The sequence below is a fragment of the Eleginops maclovinus genome, chromosome 12 (assembly GCF_036324505.1).
Source record: "Eleginops maclovinus isolate JMC-PN-2008 ecotype Puerto Natales chromosome 12, JC_Emac_rtc_rv5, whole genome shotgun sequence".
NCBI classification, from domain to species: Eukaryota; Metazoa; Chordata; class Actinopteri; order Perciformes; family Eleginopidae; genus Eleginops; species Eleginops maclovinus.
Window position 1 is genome coordinate 20,026,761 of NC_086360.1, and position 19,621 is coordinate 20,046,381.

At 37.9% G+C, this 19,621-nt stretch overlaps 3 protein-coding genes and 1 non-coding gene across 4 annotated transcripts; 3 read left to right on the forward strand and 1 right to left on the reverse strand.

Annotated features, from left to right (window-relative positions):
• The first annotated feature begins 1,309 nt into the window (after positions 1-1,309).
• LOC134873194 (potassium voltage-gated channel subfamily V member 2-like) lies at positions 1,310-4,535 on the forward strand. The gene is made up of 2 exons (XM_063896650.1): positions 1,310-2,656; positions 3,366-4,535. Exons 1-2 carry the CDS (start codon positions 1,352-1,354, stop codon positions 3,630-3,632), a joined length of 1,572 nt encoding a protein of 523 aa, XP_063752720.1. The 5' UTR covers positions 1,310-1,351; the 3' UTR covers positions 3,633-4,535.
• Positions 4,536-9,966: 5,431 nt separating this feature from the next.
• LOC134873261 (purpurin-like) lies at positions 9,967-12,562 on the forward strand. The gene is made up of 6 exons (XM_063896743.1): positions 9,967-10,081; positions 10,224-10,338; positions 10,931-11,067; positions 11,159-11,271; positions 11,628-11,840; positions 12,226-12,562. Exons 2-6 carry the CDS (start codon positions 10,225-10,227, stop codon positions 12,234-12,236), a joined length of 588 nt encoding a protein of 195 aa, XP_063752813.1. The 5' UTR covers positions 9,967-10,081; position 10,224; the 3' UTR covers positions 12,237-12,562.
• A 42-nt stretch (positions 12,563-12,604) lies between these two features.
• idua (alpha-L-iduronidase) lies at positions 12,605-19,269 on the reverse strand. Its single transcript, XM_063896740.1, is given in 15 exon segments — positions 12,605-13,106; positions 13,243-13,343; positions 13,512-13,588; positions 13,914-13,963; positions 13,966-14,038; positions 14,750-14,871; positions 15,272-15,478; positions 15,807-16,023; positions 16,452-16,631; positions 16,811-17,013; positions 17,562-17,657; positions 17,960-18,067; positions 18,224-18,306; positions 18,403-18,543; positions 18,925-19,269. Coding segments are annotated over 15 exon segments (1,896 nt in total). The 5' UTR covers positions 19,062-19,269; the 3' UTR covers positions 12,605-13,005.
• Positions 19,270-19,500: 231 nt separating this feature from the next.
• trnaf-gaa (transfer RNA phenylalanine (anticodon GAA)) lies at positions 19,501-19,573 on the forward strand. Its single transcript has one exon. It is a non-coding gene; the product is annotated as a tRNA-Phe (tRNA).
• The last annotated feature ends 48 nt before the right edge of the window (positions 19,574-19,621 follow it).

The window sequence follows — 19,621 nt, forward strand, 5'->3', positions numbered from 1 at the left end:
GTAGGGAAGAGGGAGGCAAATCTGCACTCTTGAAGTGAATTCAACTTTTCTAGAGGAGGTTTTAATTATTTCCTCTTCCAAAATGTACATAGCCTCACTTTATAAGTCTATGAAGCTTTAGAAATAATTTCATTCAGTATATAATATTGTTTCTTAGCATATCATTTTTTCCCTGTTGCCTCTTTTTTGTTGTGTTTTGTGACCCAGTGGATTGACACATCCAATTCACCTCTTGTTTTCTTGATACATTATAATAACAAGAGCTTGAGTCCGATATCTCCATTTTAATGTCACTAACAAAATAAATCCTAAATTGTTATTATAGTCACTGGTAAAGGGTTAAATACAGGTTTACATACTGTATAGTTCATTGTGTCATTGACCTGTGGCCGTGCTGGATGCCATCTCTGTTAACCAGCAGGACAATAATCTGATATCCAATAAGAGGATTTACATGTAGCTGCAAGCAAAGTTATGTTTCCAATTCCATCTGGTTAAATCTCTATGCCTATTAGTTAAGTTAATGTGTTAATAATATGTCTCAATCATGATGATACCTGTGTATAATTCTAAAATAAAAACAAAAGATCATTGTCTAGAGTCTATGGTATTGTGTCACTTGAACTTCTGAAGATTTGTGTACCTCCTCCCAATTAGGAATTAGGCTTAAACCTTTATCCTCTTTCATTTACTTTACCATCCGGCCTTTGTTCCCTTCCAGTACCAACATCCAAAAGCATTGCATATTGATATCCATCTCAAACAATTTAATGTAAACGTAAAAGACACTTTAGCTAAAACAAAAAGAATTCAGTATATATGCACAGTATTTTATGGAAGAAATTCATCACAAAGAGTTTTAGTTTTCCCCACAGAATAAAGACACGCAATGGTTTCTTCCAATCAAGGCCTTCCAATATGACTTTCCTGTGTAATCTGTAGGGATTGCAAACAGATTAATGTATGGCACAGTGGCTGTGCATTAATAAATAAATAATAGGAAAAACAACAATGTTTTTTTTGTCTTCAAATCACCAGAATTGACTTTAAGTATTATGAACTCATTTCTTAGAATATATATTATTTAACAGAGGGTGAACTAATGCATTTATTGACATGGCTCCACACAGCCAACATCATGTGAGCCAGGCAGCTCAGGAGAGGATAATAGTATTTAGATGTCCTGTAAGCATGCGGAACCTCCCAGTCAGCAACATTAATGGGGACAAGACGCATGCTGATCATGTCCTCTTCTGAGGTAGAGGGGAGGGGGGTGGGAGGGGTTATTAGACAGAAGTAATGCTGGATGGTCTGAGCCCTCTGTCTGTTGTGTAGTTTAGGGTGGATCATCATGGGGAGCACCAAATTGTGGAGCAGGAGACAGAGCCTCTTCCCTAACTACAAAGTAGCAGAAGTGAATCGAAGACCCTCAGAGATTGCTTATCCACTTGACAAGGAAACCTGCGTGAAGTCATGGAACTCTATGAAGGAGCTGACCAGGGACATCTACGACATTTATGCCGAGTATGAGGATGAAGAGGAGGAGAATTCTCTGAAGCACTGTTTCCCATCCAAGAAGAACTACATGATCAACATCAATGTAGGGGGGAAGACCTACCAGATAGCTTACAAGACGGCAGCTAAGTATCCCCAGACCAGAATAGGGCGCCTGGCCACTTACACGGACCACAACCTGAAGCTGGACCTGTGCGACGACTACACTGTGATCAACAATGAGTACTTCTTCGACAGGGACCCCGAAGTCTTTCACAACATCTTCAACTTCTACAGGACTGGCGTGCTGTGGATCAAGGACGAGTTGTGTCCCCGCAACTTCCTGGAGGAGATCCACTACTGGGGTGTGAGGATGAAGAACACAAACCGCTGCTGCCGCATCTCCTTCGAGGAGCGGCAGGACGAGCTGAATGAGCAGCTGAAGATCCAGAGGGAGCTGGAGGCGGAGGTGGAGATTGAGGAGAACGAGGAGCTCTTTCATGACATGTTCCTGGGTCAGCAGCGCAGAGCTATCTGGAACCTGATGGAGAAGCCGTTTTCTTCCGTCAAGGCCAAGCTGATGGCTGTGGCCTCCAGCCTGTTTGTCTTGGTCTCCCTGGTGGCGATGACTCTCAACACTGTGGAGGAGATGCAATTCTTGACTCCCAAAGGTCAGCTCAGTGGTAAGACGTACTGGGAACACGTTGAGTCCATGTGCATCGCCTTCTTCACTATGGAGTACTTGCTGCGTCTTGTGTCCACTCCTGAACTGTCATCCTTCTGCAGGAGTGTGCTCAACACCGTGGACCTCATTGCCATCCTGCCTCAGCATCTGCAGAGCCTCCTGGAGTTCTTCGACAACGATGAAAACTACATGAAGCACGAGGCCGACATGCAGGCAGTGGGGCAGGTGGGAAAGCTGGGGCAAGTGTTGCGGATCATGAGACTGATGCGAATCTTTCGTATCCTGAAACTGGCACGCCACTCCACAGGTCTGCGGGCATTTGGCTTTACTCTGCGTCAGTGCTACCAGCAGGTGGGCTGCCTCTTCCTCTTCATCGCCATGGGCATCTTCAGCTTCTCTGCCATGGTTTACACCGTGGAGCACGACATGCCGCAGACTAACTTCACCAGCATTCCTCACGCATGGTGGTGGGCTGCTGTAAGTTAATACTTTTAAAAATGTATCGTGCACAGGAGGACAAACTATTTTAACTATTGGCCACATACAGAGAAATATAAAGAGTCTTTAGTATGACAATATTATATTCATAGTTTTCCAGTTACACTGCAAGAAAATGTGTTTCTAGACCAGAAAACCATCTGACCATGACAACTATTTTTCTATTAAAATAACTATGCAACTATCCTAAACAGTCTGTCCACATAGATATTACAAAGGGTTTCATTACTTGCTCTTCTTAAATAATTTAATTCAATTTGAAGTAAACCAATATTCTAAATTGAACTTTAATTTTTTAAAATAAAATATGAAAATATTAAGAAGATTATGATATAATGTAAATATTTTAAATCTTAACCAGTCATTGCTTCCATGAACATTTCCTATAAAGACCTACAGGTGGATGCTTTTTTTCCTTTACCTTGGCTAAAATGGGCTTCCATATTGATATAACATGGCAAAATCAGTTAACTCCTATGGACACTTCATCATCTTCCTACTTTTAAAACAGGATAGGGACTTCCAACTAAGGGCTGTTTGATAGTCAACATGTAGAAGCGCTGTCTAATAAAAGAAAATGCAATGTTTTATATAAAGACGCAACAAGCCCACATTGACCTCATTAATCAGCACAGGTTTACACACTGCTCCTGCTAATGTTTTTGATTTATGTTTCTCCTTCCTGCAGGTCAGCATCTCCACTGTGGGCTACGGAGACGTTTACCCGGAGACCATACTGGGTCGCTTCTTTGCTTTCATCTGCATCTCTTTTGGTATCATCCTCAACGGTCTGCCCATATCCATCCTCTTCAACAAGTTCTCAGACTATTACTCTAAACTTAAGTCCAATCGGTACACAGCCTCCATGAAGAACAGAGGGAAGGTGAGGCTATCCCACAGGACAGTGAAAAAGTTCAACCGCTGCTTTGAAACCTGCCACTATGACACGTGCTGACTTCTTACGTGACCTTTTATAAGAGAAAATGGTTTACTGTGAAACTGTGCAAAAGAGGTGCAGGTGCTTGGGAGGAATAGATGAAACAGGGACAGAAGACAAGGGTGGAAAAACATCCGGAAGTGTCTCACATTTAATTGGAACATCTAGATTTCCTCAAAACACCAAAAATCAAAACGCCGAAATTTTCAATGCAGGATGGGAAGGAAAAGTGAGAAAAAATAAGCAATATGACTTACTGATGTCATAAAATATTCAGGTAAATGTTGTTAATGCTTCCATTTCTATAATGCATTACATTTTTCTAAATGATTTAAAGGTATGAACACTGGTTAATTAATATTGATATCTCTTTATAACAATAATCATCGATAATAGTATCATACTAATTCATAACTGTCAATCAATGAAACTTGATCATAGTGTATTATAATTGTATTGTAAAATAATTGTATTGTAAATAAGGAAAGCTTATATTGTCTCTAAATGGGATATATAGGATAGATAAATAGGAAGATGCTTTTTGTAACTTATCATTTTATTGTCAATATTTGTGAATATGATTTGTACATTCAATTTGTGATATTAATCTAAATCTATCACAGATTTATTATTTTTTCGTTTATTTACTAAATAACTTTGTGTCCAACTGATTTTTTTTAAACTTTAAAATCTGATTAAAATCTTTGTTCTCACCAGACTTTATCTATACATATTCTCACACAGGTGATCTTCAGGGGCATGCAAAGTGTAAACGTACTTAACTTTCAAATACTGGTGCTGCTTTTCATGTATTTGCAATGTTTAAAAGTGTATTATACAAAGTATGATTTACAGTTGCTACGTCTCACGTTGCAGTGTGAATACTCGTTTTTCAATAAACGCTGTACTGTCGACTTTCAATTCTCCTCAACGGCCTAATGCTACGTGTTCATGTTGAACTGTCAACTGCACACATCTCCATTGACATCTTCTTGAAAGATTTGCTATTGTAAAACATCTCTGGCTGTGTAAAAAGGTGCACCGACCCAGTTCACCCTCTGATAGAAGAGGGACAACAACCTACTATTTATATAGGTCTGGAGTGCCTCTTGCAATACTTTAGAATGACCACTGAGTGGCAGTCAGATGCATAAAACAGCAACACAAAATAGCTCATGAAACCTGGCTTGTTCACCCTGAATACATTTATTAAGAACCCCTCAGTGCTAAGGGTAATGTCAACCAATTGTATAATGCATCACATGTATGACTGTGTTTTATGGATCTTTATTTGGTTTTGTGAAGAAATTGATTAAATAAATATACTATTGTATATTTTTTAAAGGAATCATGCACTGTTTAGAATATTTTATCAAAACCCATGAGTAGGATTTGGCAAATTAACATATGTACATTAAGAACATTTAAAAGAAAGTGTGTAAATACTTGGTAATACACATTAATCGAGGGGTGTAAACCAAACTGTAACTAACTGTGTAAATAAATGTATATGCAATTAAATATACCAAAATGATATAAACATATAAATGTAATTAATTGAGCAAATGTGACATACATTAATACTTATTTTTATCTGTTTTTTATAAATCTTAATTTCTCTAAATTTATACTCTTCTTTTTCATTTTCCCATTTCTTTATTTTTTTCATTAACTTTTAATTTCGATAACACATAAAGTGAAGTAAATGTTATTTAATGTTGTTCACTATTTCGAATAATAATAATCTATAGATTTTGGCAGGTTCCGTCCGTCATAATCTCTGAAATTGCTCATTCCCTCCAGCAGGTGGCGGTAGGTTAATAAAGAGAACCGCAGCTGCAGTAAATCCTCACAGAAGAAGATCTTCTCTTTCGTTGTAAAGTGACCTCTGTAGCTGTCAGACTCTCCACCACGATGGTTCCTCCAGTTGCAGTGTCGCCTCTGATAAAGGTTTGTTTTGCAGTACTTAATGTGTAAAAAAGTGACTTATGTTTTACTGTAATTTAATTTTGAAATCATATTCCAGGTTTCTAGCTACACAGCACATTCTATCCTGCTAAGCTAACGGTTAGCATGCTAGCAGCTAACGTTAGTCGTAACTTTACAACGTTGCTACAGCTTGTAGCTAGGCAAACAAAGGCTAATCCATTCATTTATGTATATGTTTTAACAATGCATTTGTTTAATTAGATTAAATGTAGTGACATGCATTCTCCCTTGACGTCTTTTAGCTAACAGGTAACAGTGACACTTTAGTGTCTATTGAAACAACGTAACGTTTGAGCTAACATGTTGCTAATGTCCTTGGGTAAAATAACGTAAGTCTAATAGAAAACATTTTATAAATACTATGGCAGCTTTTTATCTTGGTTTGAATCAAGTTAACCTAAAAGTAAAGGTTTTATTTTCAGCTGTTTCTAGCGATTTCGTTAGGATTTGTCCTTGCTGTCGTCCACTGTTTGGGGGTGACATAGTTAAAACAGGTGGACAGACTGAGTGTGTCATATTTTGATGAAACTAATGCTCGAAGTGGATTCTGTTTTGGCAGAATTAAAGTCCTAATCAATCTGGAAACTCTCTTAAATGTGTAGTTTGACATGAGGTCTTAACACATAATTGCAGCACTGTAAATACTTCAGTGGGTGTAATGTCATTATAACAAAGCAAAGTTAAGTAATGATGGCAAGAGATTCTAAGCAAGAGTTAGTAGTGGTGTGTAGATATTATGTCACCTGATAATGCATTTACTTTTTAAGAAATGCAACACTGGCATTAATTTTCATGCTTTTGTCCTTTACAGACCGCAAGGTATTCCGCTTTGATTGCCGGCATCATCTATGGCAAACAGAGATATGGTGAGTTCTTATTCATTATTTACTGGAACAGTGCAATGCGTTTAAACTTCCATTGTGTCCTTAATACAACAATAGTTTGTCCAACAAATAAAGAGCAGAGTTTAGACTCCAAACCAGTGGATGTGGATCCATCAATACTTTAAGATTTGATTTAGATTCTTTGGGTCACAATTTGATTCAAATTTGATCCCTGAATTGGGATCAAGTGATGCTTATTTCAGGATGTATACTAGTCTGATGTGCCCTAATAAAGTCAATACGGCAGGTAATGCAAGGAAAGCACAGTAAAGTGTGGATAGGAAAATTATGTTTTCATATTTGTAGAAGTTGCATTAAGTGTTTGCCATTATGTAAACACACAAAATAAAACGTAATACAATACATATAAATACATTTTTTACTAAAGTTTACCTTCAGGACAATTATACATTGTAATACACTTGGCAGGCCTAGGTTAAGCTGCCTTTTTTATTTTACAGAAACATGGCAATTACTAAAATAAAGGACATTTTTTAAAGATCTCCTTTGAGTTCCTGCAGAATCTTATTAAAGAGGAATATGAAACTCTAGGCTTTGGTCAGATGTATGTGTATATACAACTCTTGCTTAGTGCATATTAACAGGATATGCACTTCAGATAATGTTTTCCTCTAAATAATCACTATTTGTTATAAATTAACAGAGTACCTGAAGCCTCTTGGGGCTGAGGATAAGAGGATAGCGGAGGAGGAGAAAAAGGCTCTTGATGAGAAGATTCGCATCCAGAAGGAGATCGAAGGTAACCATATCTGCCTCGTTTCCATGAAACATGTTCAGTTTGCACATGCATATGCCTGCATGCTGTACAATTTAAGAGGGAGTGAAGGCAACAACAGCGTACACTATAATACATTGGTGTTACCTACCTAACCAATTCTAAGTGTACTAATCCCTCTTTCTCTCTTTACAGCAAATCAAGAAAGTATCCTGAAGTGAAGCAGATGAAGATCTCCATGTATAAATCCCAACCCCTCCCTTCTTTTCCTGGAATAACAACGGCCCTAGTACCCACTAGTCAAACACTTCCTGTTTTCTGTATGCATTCATGGATACCTTGTATATTACAATCGCTCCCTGGATTTGCCAGATGCAGTGATGTTAAGTTAGTCATCTTGAACTTTGCGTTGTAATACTTCAAATGCAACCGCACTCAAAAGATAGTAAAGTGTTTGTAACGGAACAATGTCATAAATACACATTTAAATGATGACGATGGTGTTCGCCTTTTTTTGCCCTGTGACATGAAAACATTGGCCCTTTGGTTAGAATTGGTGTTCTCATACTGCCACTGACAGAGTACAGGTATGATAGAAGTTATATTAAAATGATATGCAATGATTGATGATATTCAGTTGCTTCCTATTTGCCAAAATTGTTACTGGTATACATACAAAAAATTGACTTCACTTTTTCTGTCCTATTGATCAGTAATGAATGTGCACAAAATTCATGAGGTAAATTGATTAAAGTTGTATTTAATTCAGTTTCATATGCTAAATATATAATTCAGTAATGTCAAATAGATCCAAATTCCCAAACACTGAGCTAACTATCACAACAAAAAATAGTGAACTTTTAAAAGTTGGAACTTTAAACATTTAGTATGTGTTTGTCCTTTTTATTAGTCCATGTACTGTTCAATCAATGTTTCAGTTCTGAGCATTGGCGGATAAAGTACCTAGATCTTTTACTTAAGAAATTCAAAATTTTACCAAGCTTCAAACATTTTCATACTATATATAAATAATTTCCACTCAAAAAAATCTGCCAATAGATTGATACAATTTGGGGGTTATTTTATTCACCTGAGTTGCCTTAGGGTCATATATAATTTCCGGGTGAAGGTCAATGCTGACAATATAGTTGCCCTGATACCACAAACATTTATCTTGCAGCAGACCAACAGAACCCTCTTACAGAGTTGTTTGTGTATTCTCAGAGTCACCAGTTAATCACCTAACAGTGACTTGACATGGCTCAAATCCAAACATGCTGAACCCGAGCTCACCTCCAGTTTAACTACTCTTACTGTAAACTAAAGTAGCTGAGAGTAGTTAAGTAAACACAAGTAGCATGCCAGTAAATTTGTACTGTGTTTATAGTTGGCCCTGGCATTGTTTTTATTCTAATAATAACCTGTCTTCAGTATATTAGGTAAGGTCTCCGGGCTTTGACATCGTGCACGGCTCAACCTGACACGTGACTTGTCAACAGTATTAACTCTGTATCTCTAATCTGAAAACAAAAGCTAGGTTTAAATGATCCAGGACACATAAAGATGCACTGTTGCTTAAATACACCACGTAAACAGGTTATGGAACTGAAAAAATAAGACATCAACTAAATCATGTTTTTATATTGTATGAGAAATTGAGTCTATTTTAAACAAATTGCATGCGAGGACAAAATGAGTGTATGAATTTAAAATAGAAAAAAATGTTTAATGATAGAATGAAAAACATTTTACAAATGAGTAAAAAAAATCTATTAAAAAAGACACAAAAAAATAAAGCAAGTCTTAAAATAGGCTTCAAAAAATGATGGAGAATATACTAATGAGAAATGTTGAGTGCAAAAGCAAATTACGTATGTAAATTCATCCGTAGCACCACAAAAAAAAAAGAAGGTTAAATGCCCAAGTCTAGTTTAAAGTTTGTAAAGTTTACTCACTTTGGCATTTTATGATCCACTGATGGTGCATGAGTCGTTAACCTTCCTGTAATACACTACAGGAGTTTTCTATAATTCACACTTTGCCCCCTCGGATTACAGGGTGAAGCTCTTGCAGCATTTACGAATAAGTTGACAACACGTTACAGAACAAGTGACAACTGACAGGAACACCTGAGCTTCTGCTGACGTCAACATGACTGGGCGTCATTGCTATTCTTTATAACATAAAATAGTATTTTATTCATTTTTAGAAACTTTCTGCTTACAAAAGTAGTAGTCTGATAAAAGTAGATACAAAAAAGGAAAAACTTCTGTTTATACTGCCAGTCATAAATATTTTACTTTATTTAAATCCTTTCCCAGAGATTTGGGAACATTTTATCTAAAGATGGATTTAAAAAGTATTGACCTAGAATGGATTGGTGTCGTCACAAACACCCAAAACAACCAATTAAAAATAAAATCATACCTCATAATTCTTTAATCTTCTATTCTGCACTATATCACATTTTTGAACTAGCAGGTATGATGCTGCAACACTATGCACGTGGCTCCATCCACACTTGTTTGGTCACGTAAACATTTGGCATGAACGTGTGACTTGAGGCTCAGGTCACTGCTTTGCCCAGGTGCATCTGCCGTTATGTATCCCATTACAGACCCATGCAAACAATTACATAAAGCCCACACACTGCTGAATGTGAGGGTTCAACAGCTTACTAGCCAGGGATTTTGGTAACTGGATTACTGATAGATTAAACTCTGCATTTAGGTTCAAGAAGTGAAAATAATCAGTGAGCCTGTCTGAGCATCTGATATAAAAAGGCTCACACAGGCGTCTCCTCACCACAGCTCAGACACTGCAACAGATCTGCACTGAAAACCTCTTCTCCACCTCAGGTAAGAACATGCTGCTTTGTGAGGACTAAATGTTTATTTGACAAACTAAATGAGGAGTTGCAAGAGTTTTCTTCAAGCTGCCCTAAAATTATGAAAATTTATGAAGTACGAAATTAAAATGTGCTCACCGGTTTTTGGCCAGAATGGACTTCCAAATCTTCTCCCTGGTGATGTTGTTGCTGGCCTGTGTGGAACAGAGCCTGGCCTCCTGCATGGTGGACAGCTTCACAGTGAAAACAGACTTTGACCAAGCAAGAGTGAGTACAGAAATATTTTCAAGTATTTTAAGCACTTCAAGTCCAAGTTACTGTAATTCAAAACCATTTACAGTAGGCTATACTCGTTTGTAGGTTCAGGGCAGAGAGCTAAATGAACAAAGAACGACAATCTGATCAACATCCTCCAAAGAAAATCAATGCATCATCTGCGAACAATTAAATATAATGTTGCATATTAATCCCGAGGATTAAGGACCATTCAATGGAAAACTTAATGGTACAAATCAGCGATTGAATGGGCCAAAATCTTATTTTTTGGTGCAAAAGGATCAGCCCCTAATCAAGTCAGAAATCTTGGTGTAGTGTTAGACTTGGAACTAAATGTCACAACCTGCATAAACAGGGTTACAACATCAGGATACCTCCACCTCAACATATATAACTACCCTAAAATGAGTCATGTTTCAGCATTTGTCTTAAATATACTTGATGTTTGCATTCTTTACCTTACTAAAATCTGGACTTTGACTAATTGAAAAAAATAAAGCCTTATTTGTCCATGTGCATATCCATACTTTAATAATAAAAAGGCTCTAAAAGTATTTGTCCTAAAGATGATTTTTCTCCACAGTATGCAGGAAAGTGGTACGCTCTGCAGAAGAAGGACCCTGAGGGTTTGTTCCTGCAGGACAACATCTCTGCTGAGTACACAGTCGGAGATGATGGAGCCATGGTCGCCTCCTCCAGGGGCAGAGTTACTCTCTTTGGGTGGGTGTTGGCAGTGGTGGAAAGCAACTTACTCAACAACTATACTTAATTACAATTTGAAGTGTAATGTTTTTCTCTATTTCTCCTCCAGGTTCTGGGTGGTGTGCGCCGACATGGCCGCTCAGTACTCCGTGCCCGACCCCACCTCCCCCGGCAAGATGTTCATGAACTACCAGGGACTGGCCAGCTACCTGTCCAGCGGCGGTACGTTTCTTAAGAACCAGAAAGAGAGCAAACAGCACCCAACAAGTTTCTGCACTGGCTTCCTGTCTGCTCCACAACTGTTTGTCTAAATACTTGTATTCAAATCCTGTCTCTTCATGGAGGAATTAAATCAAATTCTCGTTCAGCTGCCAAAAAAGTACACCTCAGGTTCCCATGCCAAGTCCCTTTGAACTGAGCCACTGACTCCTAAACTCTTTTTTTTTTGTACTTTGTGTTGGTCCTTTTGTGTCAGAAAACTGCTACGTAAAAAGTTTGAGGAGAGGATTGTCCCCACAATCCTCTCTGTCCTTTTTCTCACAAAGTCAAAACTAACTCCGTGCTCTCTGCTCTTTCAGGTGACAACTACTGGGTCATTGACACAGACTACGACAACTACGCCATCACCTACGCCTGCCGCACCCTGAAGGATGATGGAAGCTGCGACGACGGCTACTCCCTGGTCTTCTCCCGCAACCCCCGCGGCCTCCCCCCCGCCATCCAGAGGGTCGTCCGCCAAAAACAGGAGGAAATCTGCATGGTCGGCGAGTTTCAGCCTGTGCTGCAGACTGGTACGTAACTACATTTACTCAAGTACTGTAGTTAAGTATCATTTTTGAGGAACTTGAATAGAGAATTCCCAGTTTCGCTACTTAATACATATTACATTATGAAAGCCAATATTGTAGATTTCCCCCCCACAACACTTATTGGAATATACTGTATAGCTTCACAACGCATTCGAATCAGAATTTGACCTTTTTGGTTCAGTACAATTGGGCAAGTCTAGAAAAATCACAAGACTGAATTGTAAAAGCTTTTAAAAAGTTTGGACAAGTATCCATCTCTGGATCTAAACTACTAGTTTGAACATAGTGAAGTATGTCAATTGAGATTAAAGGTTCAGTGTTACATTTTAATTGATCTAACACTTGTTTCCCTCTCTCTTCTCAACAGGAGCCTGCTAAACTTCTTCTTCTGGAGTTTCTGTATTTACCGCATTGATCATCCTGCCCAAAATGAAGACAGAGCCCTTCTCAAAGAAAGACGAATAATAATGTTATGCTTATGATGTTGAAACGTCACAGGAGAGACTTATCAGATAAATCAAATTAAAGGTCCCATGAAAAATGTAAATGAACACTGCCAATGACAAGATTGAAACAAATGTACCAACATTCAATGAAAAGTATTATCGGTTGAGGTAATGAGAGGAAATAATCAACAACGTAGTATTTTCATGCATCTGATCTGTGTAATCATTCTAATGGTGACAATACATTTTGTAAAGAAACATGTTGTTGTCTGTGTCTTTGGAAAAACGGCCATGTAAGCATTTAACTTTGGTGATCCAACTTTTTACTTATCTTACACAAGAACATATTTATACATTTGTATAAAAGAGTATTTAGAGTATACAAAATATTACACGTTTTGAAAAAGATAGCAAAATCATCATGTACCCATTATATTTGTTCTGACTGTAACAGTTTTTAATATTGTCATCAGTTCATCGCTTATGTCCTCCCTTTAGTGACATTATGTATTCCACTTTCATACAAATAACACCGCATTATCTGCTATCATATGTCTAAAAGATCATACATATAGTACAATAATACATGATAAGAAAGATGACACAGCACCCACACTGTATAAAACACATCCAGTCAGCACAGTGATCTCTATAAAATGTATTTACATGGTAAAAAACTGTTGAGAAAATTACTTAGAAGTTCATTGCTCTTCTGAGTACCTCTCTGGCAGCGAGTACTGGCCGGGCCTCCCCCAGTAGTCCACAGCTCGGACTCTGTACAGACCGCCAACCTCCAGGTCCACTACAAAACACAAAATGATCGATGGTATTAGATTGGTATATAGAGTTTTAAAAAAGGTGAAGAAATGTTGTCGACATTTTGTTGGTCATTGCCATCAATTAACAATCCTTGAAATCATGTCCCTGGGAATTCTTACCAGGGGAATAAACATAAGAAGTGAAAATGGTGTCTTGAGTATTAATTCTGCTGAATTCCTTGTGGCCTGGGGAGAACTCCACTTCAAAAGTCTTAATGCATCTGCAAAAAGTTAAAGAAGTTAAAGTGCATAGATGATGGCTTTTGTTGATCATAGTCCCGTGCATATTATATATGAACTACGACTAACTTAAAAAGGCACATTTTGAAACGCACAATATGTATTTTTGTGTGAAAACAAAAAGAAAATAAGTAATTATGTGCACCTACTTGGAATCAACACAGTGGTCCGACCAGACGATCAGGACCTGGCCCTTGGTGATCCTAATGAAGCGTAACCCATTCACCTAAAAAAAAAAAGTCAAATATAGTAGAGAGTTCATCTCTGTAGAAATACACAGCTTACTACCATAAAGGGGTTTGTCTGTTGGCTGTTCAAAACATAGATCCATCAGGCTTTCATCATAACATTTAGGACATAATCATCACAAACCACTCATTTACTTGCACTGACAGAGACATATGCTTAACTGTATACAAGATAGTATTTAACGTATGGAGAGCCAAAGATATATAACATTTATGATCTCTTTAAGGTGGACTGTAAAAACACATGTAAACAAGATGAAAAATCTGATGTTTTTTCCTTTGTTGTTGCGTGTTGATACTGACCTGGTCTGGCTCAGCTTTGGGTCGTGCACAAACATGTAGGAGGAGGACCGAGGCAGAGACAGTTTGGCTTTCAGAGTCAGAGTGTCCACTGCAGGAACTTCCCAGGGTCCATCAACATGAGGGTCCTGAAAACAAGGACAAATCATTAGTGGATCAAAGAATGTCTTACAGCACCTCACTGAGAAGGGACAGGCCAAAAAATAGATCAAAGGAATCAGCTCTCCTGCACTATTTCATTAATTAAGATTTCCGGTATCAGGAAGTGGAGTTCAACATGTCGATTAGAGCTGCAAGAATTTTATCCATGAAAACAAAACTGTGTGAAAGTATAACAAAAGAACACATGGATTGCAATCCACCCAAGGTTAAGATATAGTATGTATCATTGTGCTATGGCATAATTAGGGGAAAACATTTTTGTTAATATAAAATATAAATAAATACAATATGGGAAATTGTTTTGCCACATCAGCATGTAAACAAATTAGTGAATTGCAAATGAATTAGAATAAAAAAAGAAAGAAAGCAACAAAAAGTTAATCAGTAAATAATTATCAACAGTAGAAAATGAAAATGAATACATTCATTTAAAAATACATTCATTTAAAAACATGTAATACATACATCTATACAGCGAGAGAGATACATCCACATTGAATATACTGTTAAAGATATGTAAGTTTGAGTAAAGCACCAATGTGCTTCATTAACATGTACTTTATTCAAATTCCAAAGTTTCATAATTGTAAAACTTATAAATCCCAACCTGTATTGTAAAAAAACAGAAATATGAAAATAAAAATAAATGTTTAAAGTATAATTTCCCTCGTGTGTACCTGCACACTCCTGAGGCGTCTGAACTGCTCGACTGTGGGGAAGTCGGGGCGGCCCATGCTCTGCCACAGCTGGTATGGGTTGGTTACATTGTTGTCAATATAGTATGTAACATACAGAAGACCTGTTGAGCAAGACAGATAACATTCAGGACTAATATAATACTTAAATCAACCTGCAGAAATAATGGTCTGTTGGACAAATCGTTTTATGAATCATGAATCTGGATCCAACTCCCAGAAATGGCAACTTTCACTTACTTTAAATCAGGGATGAATACTTGTTTTTAATGAGGATATTTTATAAACTCAAATAATTATTCATATCGTTTACAGCATTTAAGTCTTATGTTCTCTCAATACTTTAATCACTTTAATTAAATGTTTTAAATCTCTTACATTTAAAGGTTTTGGTTGAGCACTTTTGTATTTCCTTATTTGGACTTTTTAGAGAATACTGCAGCCTCAACAGAAGGGTTTTCAGTCTGCTTGGTGTGATCCGGGAGAGCATTTAGTTTAACCTACCCTTCTGTGCAGCCAGTCCCTTAAGAGACAGGCTGACAGCATCAGTGTTAGTGGAGCTGCTGTTGTCGTCACTGTTGTACACCAGCACGGCTGCCTGCCAGCTGTCGGAGCCGCTCTCTGTTACGGGCTTGTGGATGCTGGCGAGAACTCCCACTGTCCCGTTAGTACCTGCTGAGCTCGAAACCTGAGCCGGGACCTGCGTTCCTCCTGAGAGTGGAGTCGAATACAAAAGAGGCAACATTAAAATATGACTGGAATGATATGAGAAAGCAACCTTTTAAAGATTTAAAGGCTTGATTGTCTTTTGCACTGATACTCTATGAAAATAGCACCTTTCCTTTGCATTTACAACAATTCTAGAGCTATTACTGTTGCTGCCACTTAGACACTTTTGGATCCTTTGACTTAAATGTAAAACTTCCTATGATAATTACTATATGACTGGAGCCAAAATGATTATATGAATTCGCCTTTCCCTAATTCCCTGACTGTTTCCATCAAGGTGAAGGGAAAGCGGTTAGGAAAAGACGTTCACCTAGCAGAGCCAGCAGGCCCATGACGGAGAGGACGGGCTTTCTGATGAGCTGCACATGAGGCGGCTGGGTGTTGTTGACCTGGAAGCGAGCGGTGAGCGTGCGCTGGGTGAAGGGGTGCGGGTGGTAGCTGAGGAAGGCGTTGTCGTTGCTGAGCAGGGTGTAGTTGATGGTGCTTGTCGGGTCAGCCAGTAGCAGTTCCTGGTGCTGATTTATTACCTGTTCAGATGAGCATGACAGAGAACTGGTTCAGTGTGATTTAACTAGTAGAGAGGGCATGTAACATACTTCAAAAAACGTAATACTTTGTCAAGAGTTAAATGTTAAATTGCATCAGAGATAGGACACACAACTTTGTTTAAAGAAGACAAAATGAATGTCCCTTTATGTATTTTTAGGAACCTTTTAGTTGACAAATACAGCAATTCAAAATGTTTGATCAAAATAACAATTAACTTCAGCCAATAAGAATCCTCATTCACTTATTTAGAAACATAATAATAATATCAATGTCCTCCAGATGATTAATAATTCATGCATATCCCAATATAAATGCATTATTCGCATTGCCATTGCACAATACTTAATCTGTACAGTGTTCAAATAGGATTTTAGTCTCTGTGTTTTATTCAAGTTGCTCTCCTCACCTTTGCCACCATCGCAGCGTAGGTCACATCCGCTCTCCACTCCTGAGGCCGGGACCAGCCAACCAGCGGATCAGCCTCATCGTTGTAGACAGGGAGGCTGCTGAACCTGGGGAAGCGCTCCTTGATCTCCCCCATCGTTTGGATCTCCTGTTGCAGGATGGGCAAGGAGAAGCCTCCTCCCTGAAGGACGGACACAGTTAGTCAAAGTCAACAATAATTAAGCAAGTGTATGCATTAATAAATATAGATTATATTATACATTAATATAACAACTAGTCTGGGCAATGATTATGACACATATTTGTTATTTATTTTAGATTTATTTTTGTTTCGGATGCTTTGAGTTCAGAGAAGCCCACCTTCTTGTGCAGGGCGATGTAGTCGATCCTGACCGCCGTCTCTCCAGTGAAGTAGTTTGTGCCATTGAAGCAGTGCAGCAGCATAGCCCAGCAGTACGGTGAGTGTGGAGGGGAATGACAGGAGTCCCCCGGACCCCCAAACTTAAGGAGACTGCTGGCAGCGCGCAGACCCTCGGAACAAGCATCATAGTAGTTTAAAAACCCTAAAAAAAAGAATGTAATAATCAGAAACAAACAAACAACTGACCTTATGCACAGCAGTTGAGTGTCTGTTCAATATTATCATCATATCATTTTCAAGTCGAAATTATATAAAGAAATATTTTTGGATGTAAAAATGTTCCAATGAAGTTTCATCTTTAACTCAAACTACTTAAATGTTTTCAAAAGGATCTGTCTAATATGAAAAATAGACTTATCAAGTAGAAAAATACATATATCATATCGCGGGTAGACAATGTTGATTGTTGTCACTTTTTAAATGTAGTGTCAGTATGACCTTATGAGCCGAAGATAAGCATTTAACGGAAAACAAGAGCACAAATATTAACATCTATGACTAAAAATGATAAGAGTGTCAGTATCAACCAACCAGTTGCAAAAAAGCATTTATCAATTGTTTTTTTTTATAAATAGAAGTGACATAACCAGAATAATACCATTTAGAGATACAATTATGACAAATAAATGATTTTAAATGATTGTAAAAACAAAAAATCGAAAGGATGTAAATGATGCATTATGGGTTTGCCTTGAATTGACACAGTGACATTATCAAAGTCGTGGTTGTTTGGCTCATTCCATGTTTCAAAGTTCCACTGAGAGACACTCCCCAGGCCGTACTGTTCTGTAATTATAGAAAACATGGGAACAATTACATTATGTAGCAGCAGGGTCATGTGGGCAGTGCAGATTTTGCTTTTATTCAGAGTAAAGTGGTAACATCTCAAAATTTAAAAGATGCATAATATATTAGTATACAGTATGTTTTTGGTGCAAGCTCGAATAGCTAAATTCATTTAAAAGAAAATATTTCTGCTTTTAAGTTAAAACAAATGCAATTTTAGATTAGTTTTTATTGATCATGATTACATGACATGCAAATTACATATGTGACATAATAGTGATAAAACAATGGCCTTCACTCACCGATGTACCTCTTGGCTATGAGATAAACCAGATTTCTCCACTCAAACACTTGTGACTTGTCCTCAAAGTCAGTGAAGTAGTTAGAGACACTTCCCATGAGTTCAAAACCTAAAAAAAGGAAGTGCAGGAATGATTACAGTTCAAAATGTTTAAAGCCACCTTGGGGTTTCTTTATAAAATAAAGACTTGAACACTATTGTGATTTATCTTGGGGACAAAAATACTTAAAGTGATATTTTTCAGACTGGGGTTGAGGAACAATACCTGGTCGGAGTCCATTAATCCACAAGAGATCTATCAGCTGGTCCAGTTTAGTGAAGTTGTACTGGGTTTGTCCTCCAATATCCCTATAACAACAAAAACACACAGATGTAATGCATCACCAAAAGCTTTAAACTAGACACATATTAAACTACACTTAGGTGATAAGCTAGTTCACTTACTGTGCAGTGACCAGCTCCAACATCCAGTGTATCCTGACCTGCTGGATCCCTCCATGGGGGACTGAGCCCACATAAGCCAGGTTTAGCTGCTGGTCTATGTTCAGGTCAAATAGGTGGGCATCGGTGTGAGGGAGTGGAGGGCTGAGGACAAAAAAAGCCTCCAATTTATCTTTTTCATCTTTTACACAAACATGCATTCATAGATTGAGAATATAATAAATGTTCTACTTCAATAGGAAAGTGTGTGGACCATTTCAGCTTCAGACTGAGTCTTTGAGAAAACTATGCCAGTCTCCACTGAAACAAGTAACAATTAAAATAATATCTGGGGTTTGTTGAAGATGCTTTATTGATACAACCATATCTAATACCTTCCTCTAGATAAAAAGGTATTTTGGTTGATTCGGTGTGTAAATAAAGACTTTTATTTCTCCAATTCAACAAAGTGTCCACTTCCTCCATGCTTCCTGATCAACATTTTCTGTGTATTTTCCTGGAATAACACATTTAGATTCAACCTACCAGAAACCAGTGCTTCTCCAGAAGTGTTTAAGATCTCCTACTGGCCTCGCCACATCCACTGTGATGACATATGAAGTTGTTGAAGTTTCGGTAATATTAAGTAGTAACGCAAAGACAGACAAAACTATCCACTGCATGTCTGCGACTGAGCATGGCAGCCTTGTCTACTCGCTAAAATGTTTAGAAAACGATTAACCGAGGTGTCAAGTTAACCTCAACATGGCTCAGATATTGTATGCAAGTTGTAGTAGATTAGTAGATTAACTAAAGCAAAACACAACCAAACACAAGCATCTCTAATCTTGTCTCGAGCAGTCACAGTCAGCTGAGCATGATGACGTTTAATCCGCGCGACGCTGTTGTTGTAGTCTTTCTGGGAAACATCGGTAAAGTTAGTTTAAGGTTGGATCAGACATTCAACATACATTTATTTCACATCCAGGGTCGTTTCATCATCTGAAAATATGACGACATTTATATAAATGCCCTTTAATCCAATGAACTAGTAAAGTTTGATGCATTGCAAAGGTCCGACAGTAATCAATTGATGTCATAAGATGGGAGGTGGTCACAGAAGCCGAAATAGCTCAGTTGGGAGAGCGTTAGACTGAAGATCTAAAGGTCCCTGGTTCGATCCCGGGTTTCGGCAACTGGTTTTGATCCCATTTCATGTGATATTATAAGTAACGGAAGTCTT